Source organism: Glycine max, chromosome 6 (genome assembly GCF_000004515.6).
Source record: "Glycine max cultivar Williams 82 chromosome 6, Glycine_max_v4.0, whole genome shotgun sequence".
NCBI classification, from domain to species: Eukaryota; Viridiplantae; Streptophyta; class Magnoliopsida; order Fabales; family Fabaceae; genus Glycine; species Glycine max.
Window position 1 is genome coordinate 16,019,496 of NC_038242.2, and position 16,491 is coordinate 16,035,986.

Genomic DNA, 16,491 nt, shown 5'->3' on the forward strand with positions numbered 1-16,491 from the left:
TAAATGAATGTTATTCTATTCAATAAAAATACTGCCTTCTATAGTTCAATATCTTTCTCTTGTTCTTGCTACAACCCTATACATCTTTCTAAATAACCAACACCACACGATGATCCCAAAAAATGTCACTGCTACCAGCATGCCGCATGAAGCCTTTTGCCGCACCATTAGTACTACATTTGATTGTACCTGGCAGAGGGGGGAGGGTACCGGAGAACCTCTTTGATACTCTGAGGCTTAGGGGGTGAATGACCATAGAAAACGCTTTAAGAAGAGCAAAGAGTGCATCATATGGCCATTGGAAGAGCATCCTGTCAGATAAGATGTGTAGGAGATAGCCTAAATCGCATCATTAAAAGAATATGAGGCATTGCCAAAGCAAAGCTTATTTCTGGTAGTCCAAATCTCCCAAAAAGAATTAACAACTAAAGATAGCACCACCTCCCGAGCTTGGGAACTCCTGTTGCAGTGCAAGATGCTGATCACAGAAAGGCAATCACTGAGCTGAATAAGGATATTGATTCTTTTGAGAAATTTGGTTCTTGCTTTTAATTGGGTAAACAAAATGATGATAAAAAGGATTGGAATGTATATTTGTCCCTTTGTGTGTGCATCATATTCTTTTGCATGCAAGGCTAGTGTGGAAGATATGAAAAAGTTGATAGTATGTTTGGCTGGGGGATTTAAATCGGGTGAAGTATTTCAACCGTGCTATTAAAATGCCTTGTTATAATGTAATCCATTTGGATATGATATTTTAAAAGTAATTGAAATATTAGCATGTTTATGAAGCATTTTAATATACTAACTTAGGGGAATTTTAAATTCTTAGAAAAAAACAAAGGAATTAAAAAAACTCTTTAATCGCGAAACACAACACACGCTCTGCGCTTTCGAAAGTGATCTCACTCGCTTTGCAATCGCGATCTCTATTGACTAGTAGATTTTTCTCTCTGTTCATCACAACCCTTTCTTCCACTCATTGATAGGTTCTTATTTCTCACTCTATCATCTCTGTGCATTTCTTCTCTCAAATTTGTGTTTCATTGATTTTGATTTTGTAATGCTCTTCATTAAAATAACAACCCATACTAAAAAGAATATAAAATCTCATAATTATATTAGTATGAAAATACCTCATGTATAATAAATAAAGTCAAATAAATAAGTCTTTATATAAGTAAAAATATTATTATCACATATGAGCATATAAAAATAACGGACACTAAAAATATAACAAAATCAGTCACAATCAGCATATATTATTTTGAGTACTAACAAAGTTAAAAATGTATCTGGAAGTAACTAAGTCTCCTCAATTCTAACAACATCTCCATCGTACTTTGAAAACAACACTTTTAATGAGATGATAATCCCAGTGAAAAAATAAACCTAGAGTGTTTCTAAATAATATTATTCTCAGCTGGCGTGGTAATCCAAAAAATCAATCATGGTATCCGCAATGAATTTAAAATAAGATTATATGTGTGTGTATACACCAATAAAAATCATATTAAAGCAATCACAATTCATGACATTTTGAATAAATAAAATATTTAAATAAATGGCAACACCTCAATGCATCCAATTAAATATAATAGACACAACTTAGTGATTTTCAAAATCACAAGACTCAATTCTTTGGTCCTGAAACCAATGTAGATCTTAAATTCTTCAAAAGGTCTATGAGTTCATAATCCATGCAATGACGTCTCACTGTCTTCCCCATCATAGTTGGAGGTATCCAGAATCTTTTTCTCATCGCAGATGAATGCATGTATTATATAATTCAAAATTATCTATTTATCACACACACACACACACATACATACATACATACATATATATATATATATATATATATATATATATATATATATATATATATATATATCTGTGTGTGTGTGTGTGTGTGTGTACCATTCATATCCCAAATTTTCCTTTACCATTGTTATTCAAAGATTAAATATAATATAGTCTAGCATAAGTCAAGATCAGTAGACTTATATTTATATTCTACGACACAAATATTTGAATAGAAAAAGAACTCTCGCACATCCTTGTATAACAAATTAAAATATCATTGAAGTTTGTTATCTTCAGATGAAATATTAGCGCAACACACTACAATGCAAATCAATTAGTTAAAGAAATTATACCTATTCTAAAACACCATTAATTCCTGAATTCTTTATATTAAGAACATCGTAGAAGAAATCGTTCATAAAAGAATTGTACCATGAAAGTTTAGAAGAAGATTGTTTTACTCATTTCTTGAAGCAAATAATTCGAGTTCTTTGTTATCTTTGCCTCAACAGAATTTCTCCCATTTCTTTCTTTTTCTCAATCCTTGAGCAACCCACTAATGCCAAGAGAGACTGTTTATTTGTATGATTTTAGGAAAAGGTGGCAGAAAAAAAATGAGGAAACAAGAAGTTATTTTACATTGAATTTGGAGATGGAACGTGTGTTGGATGAAGTACTAAGAGATCAAAGAAATTTGGACAATAAGAGTGACAAAGCTTGGAAAAGGGTAGCATACAATACCGCAGTTGCAAAGTTATCTGCTAATTTCAAAGTCCAAGTCACTTGGAAGAATGTTAAAAACCGGATCAAACTTTGGAGATCATGGTATGGAGTCAATCCTTAGTCATAGTGGATTTGATTGGGATGACACCAAATACATAATTACTATTGATGATGAAAATGCATGGACTGAGTATGTTAGTGTAAGTAGTATTATATATAATATTTAATTGGTTCTATTATTGACTTTTTTTTTTATTTTCAAGTCACATAAAAGGGCTAAAAATTTCCGATTCAAGGAAATTCCAAATTGGGATTATATAATGGACTTGTGTGCTAAAGATAGAGTCATTAGTCGTGGAGCTAAAAATATTATGGATGTTGATGAAGTCATGAGCACGGGAGTAAACGAAGTGGAATTTATGGGTTTAGAGGATGTCAATACTTCTATAGATTTAGAGGAATTGGGATTTGGTTTGAAAAGAATGGGACAATCTTCAAGTTCAACTAGTGTACAACCCCAAAGGAGGAAGACTAGAGAAAAAAATGGAATAACTGCTTTGATAAAACAAGTGGTTGAATCTTTTGATTGATTGACACAAGCATATGATGAAAAGGTTGATGAAAATGATATTCGAGAAGTGTTAGATGAGGTGGATTTGATATCAAGCCTTAATAAACAACAATGGGTTAAATTTGTTAAATGGTTAGTTGACCTTCCAAAATAGTTTAGCTATCGTGAAAGCACTTCCAATTGAGCAGAAGTAGGATTATGTTTTAACGCGTATTTTTAAAACTTGAAACTTGATGAGTAACTTGTATTTTTCTGTTCTATTTTACTATCTTGTTTTGTTTTCCTCGTCATCTTGGATTGATTAGGTTCTGCACCTTACATGCTTCTGCATTTCACTCCAAGCTTTGATTTGCTTTTGCGTTTTATACTGCCTAGAAATATTGCTTGTAAGACACCCAATTATTATTTTATAATAGTTTGTGTGAGATAGCTATGTTCTGGTATATGTATTTGCGGTTGTGGTAGCAAAATCTTGATTCTAAATTTCATGTGATGTACTGATGACTAATGGATTGATGGTTGTCGTTACAACTAATAACTATGTTCTGGTATATGTATTTTTTTATGTGTTGGGTGTCTTGATGCTTATAATTAATTTAATAGTTGGTAGTTGGTCAGGTGCCTTGTATGATTTTGCTTCTCATGCTAGTTAATAAACCACACTTTGTGGTTTAACTAGCATTGTTTCCAAATATATATGTCACTCTCACTTATTTTATTGTGTGTAATTGTGCATATTAATCCAAATGACTTTTCAGTATTTTCAAGGATGCTCTAGTATATATATGACACTTGAGTGCTTGGGTCTATGATTAAATTTGTCTTTCAAAACTTTGTAGTGTGAAACTAATGTTCATTTTGTTTTAATTTGTATTTCACGTATGTCATGCTCATTTTTACAATATGAATCTTATTCACATTGGTGAATGATATTTGATGTGTTATGAAAATTTCAATTTGTTATTAATATACAATTATATCAAAATCCTTGTCAATAATGACATATTTTTTTATGAAGTGTGGATTTGAGTTAAAATCTACTATGATGGACATGTTTGGTTGTGATTTGTAAAAATAATATATGATTTTCATTTTGATTGATGAATATAATAAAAAGTAAGTCTTTTTTGTCACAATTCAAGAAAATAAATTTTTATTTAATCTTCCTACTCTTGGAAAAATTAAGTGTTTTTGTCAAAGATTTAATAAAAGTAAATTAAATAATATTCAATAATTTTTAAATATTATCTAATCTTATTTAATAAAAGTAAATTAAATAATATTAAAATTTTAATATTTAAATATGAATTTAAAAATAAAATTTTGCATGTGGAAGAATTGAATTGCTCCATCCAAATTAAGAATTTAAAATTTTAGGAATTTTGAATTGATTTCAAACAAATCATTTACAAACTAAATTTTTTTAAAACAAAAGTATTTTAAATCTTTAGCATTTCAAATTCTGAAATTTTGAAATCCCCCCTTCAAAGGTTTTCCGTAATGTTTAGATTACAAGCATCAGGGAAGTGAATATATGTTTCCCTGGTATCTTCTCTCCTGGTTCTTCAATTTGATAACAAGGATAATAAAAATTGAGGTTTTTTGTTTTCTAAAAAATATAGCTATTTGTAAATAAAAAAAGAAGGAGATTTTAGTTTTTTTAATAGTGTAGTTTCAAATAAATAATAATAATTTTAAGTCGTGTAAGGATGACAATAACTGAATAATAATTCTACCTTTAATGTTACACAAATCATAAAAGTTTATAAAATAGTCATTTGTTATTTAAAACTTTTTGTACATAATTATTTTCTTTTGATAAAATATTTAGAAACTTTATTTTCATGACATTTTAAAAAAATCTCCAAGGGAAATTTTGCACACTTCTCTTGCTAAAGTGATTAAAAAAATAGTCTTAACCACTAAACCTTATAAACTTCCAAAAATAAAAAGCTTTTGAAATATCATACATTGTTACTTTATATCAGGATATAAGGCTCCAACGGAAATTTTGCACATTTCTCCCATTAAATAAATTATTTTTATGAATTCAGTGAGACCTTATATCACTATATCAATCCTTTGATTTAACTTTCACTCACTTTAATTTAGTGTAGAGTGCTTAAATTTATGTGACAATATAAAACTCATAAAATCAAGATAAATAACTCATTTAAATAGCCGTACATGAATGCTCTTAGTTAATACTTCAACTATTCCTTGGTAATTTCCAAGAACAGAGATGTTCTTTATTTTTTCCTCGTTGTCAATTAAACTAAAAAATTTATGAAGAAATTCATTGTACCGATACAAAGTGTCTGAAATATTTTTGATGCGAATAACCAAAAGCAACAGTAAATACACAGAGAAAACCAGATTTTATCACAATAATGAAAAATACAAACTTCATTAAGCTTCAAAGAAAAATGCAGACTGGTCAGCCGTATAATTAAGCCAAACTATCTACTAATTATTCTCAATTATCAACCCCAAAATTTGTCTCACAAAACTTTTCACATACACAGTAAACAGAATTTAATGTGGATTGAGACAAGGGCATTTGATGCCTTAAAATGAGTCACCAACTGAACTTGTATTGCCAAAGTAACTTGAAAGTTGCATGCATGCTATTACTCAGTTATTGTGTTCTCAGTCACCCCTTCATCATTTTCTTGCTTGTCAAGTTGGCTGAAGTTACCTTTCTGCTTGAACAACTGAGTGTGATGGTGCCTACAATAAAGACGATGTTCATGGGCAACGTAATTTGAGGGGCTAATTACACACCCCCCATGAGTGCACCTGAAACAAGCCTTATGGTAAGATGTTCCATCAACAGCTACCTGAAAAAGAACAGTGCACAGTGTGCCATTATTAATATAAGACATAATATATATGATGCAAAACACTAAAATTGTTTCTAAAGTTAACAAGAACTCTCTGTATCTTCCTCTTCCTTTTGTTGCACCAATGCACCCATATAATGATAACAAAGACATAAAACTATGTTGTTAATGTGCCTCCTTCTCCACCAACAGGAAAAGAAAGTGTTGGCAGTGCCATTTGCCAGTAAGTATACAGAAATTAAATGGACTTACTCTTTTCTGATTTTTTTCCCAAATTAAAAAAAGGTGAATAGAGAAACAAGTGTGGTTTATCAATTCATATATGTTCTTCAATGATCAGATAAAAAAAACATTAAAATGAGTATCTTGTCTTCTAATTTCTGGGCTGTAGTGGAAGAGGTTGCTTAAGCCAGTCATCTGTAGTTTACTCCAACATAGATCTTTATTTGCTTGGTTAATTCTATTTTGTTAGAGTTTAATTTTGATACATTGTTAGTGTAAAATTTTTTACACTATCAGACAATCAGAAATCATCTAGGATACGAACTTTTTCACCACTTTCACTTTGCTAATGTCTACTCTTTTGTACTAATTCAATATTTGACTTCAGAAAAACATTGAATACAGTAGGTGGCCAATGGCAAAGCTGAAGCATCGTTAGCTCAAATTTCCTATAGTTTTAAGCTATCATTTGCTAGATGGACTATCTATGTTGAGTATAAGGGTTTAGCTTTTAATTTCATTTCTGCGTGAACCGAATTTAAGTCTATGTAAGTTCTTACATTAATAATGTTGAGCAAAGAAATTAGGTGTCTTGTGTCTTCAGTCTCCACATGGATAAGGGTCTAAATTTGATGAAAGTATACAGAGAAATTGAATTAAGAGATTATGAGACTTCTTAGTTTACTCTATAATAATTTAGAAGTAAGACTTCGATGATAAATATCGACCACTTTGGCTTGATATGAAGAAAATTTTGATAAAATAGTCATATACCTTTTCAATTGGGTAAACTGTTTTCTTGCAAGCAACACATTTTTCCTGAGTTCCAGCAAACAAATTTGAAACCTTGCTATTGGTTTGGACCTGAAGATTCCAGACAGAATTTACCATATGAGAATTAAACAGAAAGGTATAAAAAAAAAAAAAAACTCCATTTGAGAACACTAAATAAGAATTCTAAGGATGAGAAGAAATATTTTGTAGTTAATCAGATATGGAAAACCTGATCAGTAGATCTTTCAAGTCTAGCAGTTCTTGGAATACCTACAAGCAATAAATATAAAAGTTAAAGAGAAAACAACAAGAAATAAAATCAGCCACAACTAATTAACAGCAATTCACCTTCAAAACTTTTGTCCAAGCTGCCAGTCTTCTTAAAGAGTTGATCAAAATGAGGCTTACAGTATAACACACCCTCAAAGGAACAATAGTTACTCAACTGCACGGATGCATGAGGAAAAGAGGATTAAAGATGTATCTATCACTTGATCTTTGACCATTTTAAGCTTTAGGCTTCTAGGAAAACAACCATCCAAACTGACATTATGTTCTATTTAATGTGACCGGGTTACAGATTCTATTTTTAGAACATCTATAATTATTGAGTCGAATGGACACTATGGGAATGAATAATTTCAATTTAATGTGTCCCAAGATCAAATATCATATTGAATAAGACAAGACAATTAGATTAATTGCATGTTGTGCTTTGCAGGTTCAACCAAAAGGTTAACACACAATAACAAACTTTCATCAAAACAGACATTGGTTTCTATTTCATATGACTAAGTATCTAATTTAAAAATAAAATAAATAACAAATCAAATGGACACCATGGAAATAAATGGCTATAGTTTAATGTGCATCCCATTTTCAAATATCACTGAATAAGACAGCATTCAGATTAATGGTATGCTTTGAAAGACTCGAAATATATGAGAGCAGTTTCTTTTAGGTTACCACCAGAAGAAAGGACAGCAGAATACCAAAGTGTGCTTGTCGGATCATGCCAAAAGGAGTAAAAATGCATGATCATACAAGAAAAAGAAATTTTATGGTCTAAAGAAAATTTTGGAATCACATGACATATGGAGAAGTGTGTGAGTGTCTGAAGTCTGAAGAAAAGAAGAAAAGGAGTGAATAGCAGCTATAACCTGAACTTCAATTAATAAAAATATCAAGCCTTGATCTATTCCTTTAGATTAATCACACGAGCTTTTAACTACTCAGGGCCACAATATTCTCTATAATGCTTTTCAAAACCATGTATTTACTTCTTCACCCATGTCAATCTTGGTCTTCCTCTCTAATATATCATCTCTCCCATCCTCAATTTTATGACTAAACTGCTCATTTTCTCTAACAATTCTTTTCAAATTAAGCACGAAACACTGTTATATCATTGCTAGAAACAGAACACATTTTCTACTAGGTAACCACATCAAGTTTCCTTATGAAACACCCACCATGCACTCAAGCATATATATGCAAATCATAATTAATCCAAGAAAGAACCAAATGAATCAGACGAACTAGCTACACCCTAAACTAACAAACAAAAATGTGGGTTTTATTTATAAATTATAAATAAAAGCATATGGTGATCAAAGTCAAATGCAAAATCATACATATACATAGAAAACTCAAGTTCAGATCATGCACTTGAGTTTGCTCTTGGTGTATTCTGAAGTAAGACGAAAAAAAAAAGCGCGATCTAACCTTAAGGGTACCCTTGCAGTGGTAGCATCTGAAACATGATTTGTGATAGATCTTGTTGTCAGCAGTGAGCTGATCCACCAAATACACAGTCTTCTCACATGCTTTGCACTTCTGAGTAGTCCCTGCAAATGATGCCATCATCTCAAGTTAAAGAATTCAGAACCTCACTCACTGAATTAGGAGAACACTTCACTGTTCTTGCTTTCCTACAACTACCACTCTAAGTTTTTCTTCTTTTTTTTAGTTGTGTTGGGAGAATCAACAGCTCAGACTCAGACAAATTCAGAGGAGCAGTTACAAATGCTGATCATGCATATGATGTAGTACCTAATTTTCAAACTTACTATAGACAAAAAATAATATAAAATAATTAAAAAGGTGTACTAATGAATCATAATCATAATAATGACTTTGGTGAGTTATAGTTTGGTGGTGAAGGCTTTGGGCTTAGTAAATGACCATAGTACCATTGATGACATTGACCGCAGGTATCTCACATTCAGTGGGCATATAGTAACACATTACTTTCTCTTTTCTACACAGATTCGAACATATCGCGATGTTCACGAATGTTGTCGTGTTTTCAGTGGCTTTTCACTTTTCATGAGTGGGTGTCTCGCAGCACATATTCGTTATTATTTCATTCTCTCAAAATTAAGAGGTCGCAGCACATCTTTATTTTCAACAATCATTTTCTTTTTGTCCTATGCAATTAAATACAGAGGGTATATTAGGAAATAATTTAATTTTTATTGAGACAATTAACATTAAATAATGTTAATTAATGTTTTAAAGGGAGAGAATTAGTTTTTTTCTTTTTATATTTGTGGAAGTATCCTTAAAAATGATTACTGGTTTTTTTCTTTCGCATTTAACCAGGTATTTCCAGTTGTATATGTTTCTCTGAAAGCAGATATTAGATCAAAGTATCAAACCCTTTTCAAAATAATGACCAACCACTATTAAACAAATTATCCGAATTTAAGCGTTAAATCATTGCTTTTTTCAGTTAAATCAATTGAAAACTAATTTTAGTTCAATCAAGAATAGACTCGTTATCATCAGACTCTACGAATGACTTATCTTAATTATTATTTTTTTGTTAAGTTAATTATTCTAAATTCTCTTTAGGCTCAAGCAATGTAAACTGTAAATAATTTTTCACACATCTTAAGTGAGTCTGGCCGTGTATATATATATATATATATATATATATATATATATATATTAACTTCAATAATGTTTCTCTCCAGCTCAACAATGTAAAGAGAGTTCTTTCAAGAATAACTCTTTGTGAAGTTGCTTACTTCAATAACTCTCTCAATAATTTTAAATTTTATAAACTTAATTACTCAATGAAACCTTTTAATTCAACTTGGATTAATAAAATTTAATATTTAATATGTAGACACACACTCTTACGTAACTCTCTTAAGATAGTGTACACACAATTCAGATTCTTTTTTATAAATGATTTACGATATTTTTATTATATTTTCTGCTTTCAAATTTGTATATAGAAAAGGCAATGAAAATATTTTTTCATTATTTCAGATATAGTTCTTTTCAAAGAAACAATTTATATAAAAAAAAATTCTAACAATTTATATAAACAGAAAAATAAGTAGGAAAAACGATTTTGCAAACCAAACAATCATTAATATTAAAACAATGAAGTAGTTCCGTTAGAACAAATTATAAAAGCATGCAACGGAAAAGTATATAAGTTCGAAACCCGCAAAACATTTAGGGTGTGTTTGGTTTCTATTTTCATTTTCTATTTTTATTTCCTGTTTTCATTTTCTGATAACTGTTTTCATTTTCAAAATATTAGAATTATGAAAATATGTTTGGTTTGACTTCTTGTTTCTTATTTTTAGAAAATAAAAACACTGAAAATTTATGATATATTGATTTATGTTCTTTTTTGTATTTTTAAATTTGCTTAAAATTACATTCATTTTCCTCTCATCTTCATTTTAACTAAAATGAGGTCCTTGTTTTGATTTGAAAACAAAATTTTATTGTTTTCATTTTTTGGTTGTTTTTTCATTTTCATTGTCATCTCATTTTCATTTTAACTAAAATGAGGTTCTTGTTTTCATCTTAAAACAAAATTTTATTGTTTTCATTTTCTGGTTGTTTTCTATTTTCATTTTCACTGAAAATGTTTTCAAAAATCCAATCAAATACATTTTTATCACCATTTTCTGTTTTCATTAAAAATGAAAAAGGCAAATCAAACACCCCCTTAATTTCTCTGTTTTCTCTACCCGCAACGGATTACTATTACCTAAGATAGACGATACTCGTTGTAAGCAATTGCGTTCATTAATTAGCTTTATTTGTATTCATTTAATTCAAAAATAAATTGTTTTATTAACATGGGTTGAGTAATGACTCTATTAAATTTTGGCTTAAAAAAAGTTTAATTGCACTTTTTACCCATCTACTAATGTATTAAAAAACGTAAATTAAAGAGCGAACACGAAGAAAAGAATATTAGACCAATATATGTAGGTAAACGGCTTTTATTTTTTGGTCCAAATGTAGGTAGCGACCTAAACGACGTCTCAAGAAAGAAAGCCAACCTAATCACCAGCAAGCGGTCCAAACTCCAAACCCTTATTTTTAGACCCTCAGAAAAAAATGAGTAGTTCTATGTTAATTGTTTTATTTATATAACTTTAGGCTATATTATTTTTTTTATCCCACTATTTATTTAATTCAATTTTGTCTCACTATTAATTTAGAGTTCAATTCAATTACATAATTTTTAAAACCGAGTCAATAGTTCCCTTTATTACTTCAATTAAGTCCCATAATTTTCAAAACCTCGTTACTTTAATTGAATGAAAAGATTAATATGGACTAAGTTTTAAAAACTGACACCTAATTGAACTCTAAAAATAGTGGAACAAAATTGAATGAAATAATGAGGCAAAAAACAATTAAGCCTAACTTTTATTATTAACTAATTGCTTCTGTGTGAAAAGAATTCCCTACTAGAGAAAAAAAAACTTTTTTTTTATAAAACATCAAATTTTTCTATTACTCTTTCTCACTTAAAATTAATTAGTCGTTAATTTCAAATAAAATATTATTAACTTTAGAAAGACATCTCAAAATTTACTTTAAACCTAAAATTTTGTTGGAAGAGCCCTAAGCCTAATCAGCCTCACGGAAATCCAACATCCCAGCAATGATGGGCTAAAGATAGTAGCAAAATATCTTGGCCAGCACCAGTTTACAATTCCCATTAATATGATTATCAGATTCATTAACATTTCAGGCAAAGCTTGATTATGGAAGCATTAAAAATGTCACAGATCATCACAACCACTCCCTCAAATAACTAGCCCGCAAACTTTGTTGAACGAATTCTATCTATTTCTCACACCTGAAGCCACAGATTTGTGATCAGCCAATCAGCATTATCATCAGACAGTATACATTTGGAATGGTGAAAAAACTAATGCACAAGCAAGCAATTTTTTGTTCAAATGCTTTTCTGCTTATTCTGACATGGCTAATCATAACGTCCAAATTGTTGCCACAAAAATACAACAAAACAGAAAACTAACTCCCAATATTTGCTTCATCCAGAACTTTCAGGACATTACAGTTTCTGAGCTTCCTCTCTTGTAAAAGCTCTGACATATACTTCGTAACAGCATCCTGAAACATAATAAAATAGCAAACAAGAACATTGAAAAAGATGGAACAGGAAGAGAAACTAGTATGATTGTTTCAAGAGAAGTGACATTACAAACTAGTGTATATTCAAATATACATAAATAGGTATCACAAAATTTTCAGTGTGTGCAAAATTGTCAATTAATGAGGGTTGTCTTGATATTATTCACATCTGTTTCTGGTTGTGGACTATGCCAAACACAGCCAAAGGGGTCCATGGAAAGAAAGAACTGAGAAATCAAGATTTCAACAAGCTAAAAAAATTAAACAAAAATTTGAAACTTCTTAACATCTAGCAAATGCTAGAATATTTTTTTCACTGCTGAAAGTGATTATATAAATAGACCTTCAAAGCCAAGCAGACACTAAAAATCAAACAATAATGCAAGTAACATATTGCTCAGAGTTGCTATTTGCTAATACTTGAGGAAATGAAAAGTGTAGAAGGAAACATATTTTATACACATAATATACTCAGCAAGAAAAATTACCTATTGACTCTATCACAAACAGGCCCTGTAACAAAGCAATATCCAAAAACCAAAATGCTCCACTGCCAAAGGATTAAAGGACCACGTCCTCTTTTCAATGTTGTTATTTCATGACGTACATTTCATAATCTATCATACTCAGCAACCAAAATTTATTTGTGAATATGTTTCAGTAATCAAACTGCAGAGGCATACTGGATTTCCAAATCACCAAGGGCTTTACCTAAGTCAAACATCAAATCTGGCTCAGACCATTTCCAATTAAGCTGTTCATAAGTTTGACCACGGAGAAACCAATTTCAAACACAGATTAGAACAATTTATTTTTCCTTTGAAGCTTACCAACACCAGAATCCCTTACGTGCATTTAACTGGTTTGTTTAGTTTGGCAAACACCACCCCATCCCTCACCGCCCTCCTCGAATAACCAGGTAAGATTAAATTATAAAAGACTTTTTCAAAAAACTTTAGATCAAATTCTTAAATTAAGCAATTACATGGATTTTTTCTGAAATTCTGCAACTTAGTGTCAATGGAAGGCTGGAAGCTATTGATGTTGGAAACAAAAACATCCACAATGTCATTACCTGCTTTGAGAACTTGATGGCAAGAATATAAAAACATTGATCTAAGTTTTGTTCAAAACTATTATGGTTATTGTAGTTTATTAAGACTACAATGATATGAGAATGAGAGTAAGGCCAACAAATTTGAAATGAAACAAAACAACATTCACAGAAAAAATCATGATGCTCACTAATGTTCTGGCAACTACCAGACTACAAACTTTAGACTGCTTCATCAGCAGTCTGAAATCTTTCAGCTTGTTAACAACAAACATAAACTGTAAGAACAAAGTCCGCTCAAACAAACATAAACCTTTCAGCTCATTAACAAGCAATTTCAATCCTTGATAGAATAAAGCACCCCTCACAATTCCATTTTTTCACATCAAAAGTCTTTCAACTTCCATTCACAAATCACAAACCCCAAACAAACCCTCACTCATTTCATCAAAATCAGAGTTAAAAGACTGCTACCTGCAACAACAACAACTGTCAGAGCATTCCCAATTTTTCTGAGCTGTTTGACACTCTTCTTATATGATTTGAACGGTTTCAGCGTTGCATCTTCTGCCAAGAGCTGCCACAAAATCCAGGCATTAAATTATGCACGGGCAAACAAAAGAAATCACGAAACTTATGCTTGCTAAGAACCACAAATGTGCCAAGACTGATTGCGCATGCTAAGTGAAGTACTGCAACGAATTCGAAAAAAGTATAAAAAAAATATAAAAAATACAAATATTTCAAAAGAAAAGTATTTCTTTCAACGATTCATTGAATAATAAATTGTCTACCTATTCATTGCAATACTGAAGCCAAATGAAAAATTCGCGGAGACTGGATCAGAATTAATCCTGAATCCCAATATTTGTTTACAAAATGAATCAATCAAAAGAAAACCCTTCAATATTTAATGACTAACTTCGCGGATGAGGTTTTCTTAATCCCTAAATTTCCCCTGGCCAATTTAAAAATCAAAGTAATTACAAGTCGAAATAAGTGATCTAGATGCACCAAATTACTTAAATCGTGAAAAAAAAACATAACAAATCTAAAAAACAAAAAAAGTTAAGTCTTACAGCTTTTTCACGAGCCCCGGGTTCGACGTGGAATCGACGGCGCGGAAAAGAAGCCAAACCCTCAGTCTTCTGTTTACTCAAAAGGGATTTTCGGTATAAGAAAACAGAAATCACAACTAAAATGATTATTATTCGCTGTTAAAAAAAATTAGGAATACCTGAGAGTGAGATCGAAAATGGGAAGCGATACTAGTTTTGTTCCACAAGAACGCCATTTTTTTAGTTGAAGCGTTTTGATGTGAAAATGGCGTCGGTCAAGTTCAGAGCTCCGGGAAGCAAGAAAAGACTCGAGCTAGGTGAAAGGAGAGTTCCGGAAATGAATAAAAACCACCCTATGGAAAGTTTGGTTTACAATAATATATATTTGGATTAATTAAATTTTTATTCTCTCAATTTTTTTTAATCTCAATTTTTAATTATTTAAAGGTTTTTTTAACGAATTTTAACCCGTAATTATTTTTATTATTTAAGATTAATTTTTATTTTATTCATTTTTAATTTCTCATTTTTATATATTTTAAACTAATTTTAAGCCATAAAAGTAAATAAAGAATTAAAACTAAAAAAAGAATTCACATACTAAAAATTAGAATATGAAAAAGTTAAGGAAGTGGAACCTTGATTAACCCTATATATTTGTTAATACATTTGATTAAAATTTATTATAAAAATTTGTAACACTTTATATTTAATAAACTTTGAATACGTAATTTAAATAAATTTTAAGTGTTAATAAAGAATGTATAAAAAGAAAGATATTATTTCCTTTGTTCCAAAATAATTATTATCATAAATTATTTTACACATATAAAAAATAATAAATAAATAAAACAGAATAATAATTTTATAAAATTAATCTTATATTATTATTAATTTATTTCTAATTTTTATAATTAATCATTAATATATAAAGGACATAAGTTGAAAAAAGTAATTAATATTATAATAAAAAATTAAAATGATAATTATATTCAGACAAATTTTTTTTTACTATTATAATGGAACCAAAAAAATAATTATATATATATATATATATATATATATATATATATATATATATATATATATATGAAAAGCAATTTTGCATAATATTTAATTATAAGCCAGTATTAATATCATTTTTAATATAATTTTTTTTAAGGAAACAAACGCATCTCATTTCATTAAGGATAAGTTGTAATACAAATGTTACAACTGAATTCATGAGAACTAACAAAGATTGTTGATGCTCTTGCTAACTTGTAAGCAACAACATTGTCTTGTCTCTCTGAATAAACTCACATTCGAGTTTGAAAATAAAGGAATAGATGCTGTACATCTAGCAAAGTAAAAGGTGGAAATCACTTGAACCTTTGGAACTCGAGTTGATGTTATCATTGACCATTTTGCAATCCGTTTCAAAAATTATATTCTACCATTGATATTGGTGAGCAGCCCACTGGAGAGCTTTGTGCAGAGCGAAGGCTTCTGCTTCCTCGGGTCTTGGAATTCCTTGGTGAAATTCTGAGTAAGCTTTGACGAAGGTTCCGTCAGCACCCCGAAGGCATAAGCCAATACCAAAAGTGTTTTCCTCCTTGAATATGGCAACGTCAAAATTGCATTTAAAGAAACCAGCTGCAGGGGGAATCCAAGAGGTGATTTGATGAGAAGAATGATGAATTTGTTGATGTTGGTTAGCACGAACCGAGAGCCATTCGACGGAGAATTGAAGTCCCTGCGAGACAGATATGTTGGCATTGGGTTCTGCATTGTTCCAGATCTTGTTGTTTCTATTTCTCCAAATAATCCAAAGGATGACTGCAAGTTGATGTTGTTCGTGAGATTGCAGCTGATTAAAGCCTTCTGTTGTGTCGAGTCTCGGCTGAATATGATGCCAAAAGTTTGTTGCCTTCCATATTTCCTTTGCCTTATCACAATCTATAAAAACATGCCACTCGTTTTCTAAGGATTGTGGACAGAAACAACAGTGCATGGGACATTGAACACCCTTCGAGA

At 30.4% G+C, this 16,491-nt stretch overlaps 2 protein-coding genes across 4 annotated transcripts; both read right to left on the bottom strand.

The window, feature by feature from the left end:
• Nucleotides 1–5,431: 5,431 nt before the first annotated feature.
• LOC100500501 (LIM domain-containing protein) lies at nucleotides 5,432–8,981 on the bottom strand. Its single transcript, NM_001248342.2, has 5 exons — nucleotides 8,665–8,981; nucleotides 7,288–7,384; nucleotides 7,169–7,209; nucleotides 6,940–7,029; nucleotides 5,432–5,940 (listed from the first exon to the last, which is right to left on the bottom strand). Exons 1-5 carry the CDS (start codon nucleotides 8,803–8,805, stop codon nucleotides 5,731–5,733), a joined length of 579 nt encoding a protein of 192 aa, NP_001235271.2. The 5' UTR covers nucleotides 8,806–8,981; the 3' UTR covers nucleotides 5,432–5,730.
• Nucleotides 8,982–11,938: 2,957 nt separating this feature from the next.
• LOC100527401 (putative succinate dehydrogenase subunit) lies at nucleotides 11,939–14,835 on the bottom strand. Of its 3 annotated transcripts, NR_155865.1 has the most exons (5): nucleotides 14,655–14,830; nucleotides 14,497–14,565; nucleotides 13,892–13,994; nucleotides 12,852–13,074; nucleotides 11,939–12,342 (listed from the first exon to the last, which is right to left on the bottom strand). NR_155865.1 is itself a non-coding variant. In NM_001362609.1 (4 exons), exons 1-4 carry the CDS (start codon nucleotides 14,709–14,711, stop codon nucleotides 12,284–12,286), a joined length of 288 nt encoding a protein of 95 aa, NP_001349538.1. In that variant the 5' UTR covers nucleotides 14,712–14,830; the 3' UTR covers nucleotides 11,939–12,283. The 3 variants fall into 3 exon arrangements, 2 of the variants coding, with proteins under 2 accessions (NP_001349538.1, XP_040871913.1); NM_001362609.1 differs by lacking the exon at nucleotides 12,852–13,074; XM_041015979.1 differs by having other exon boundaries at nucleotides 12,298–13,074; nucleotides 14,655–14,835.
• Nucleotides 14,836–16,491: the final 1,656 nt, after the last annotated feature.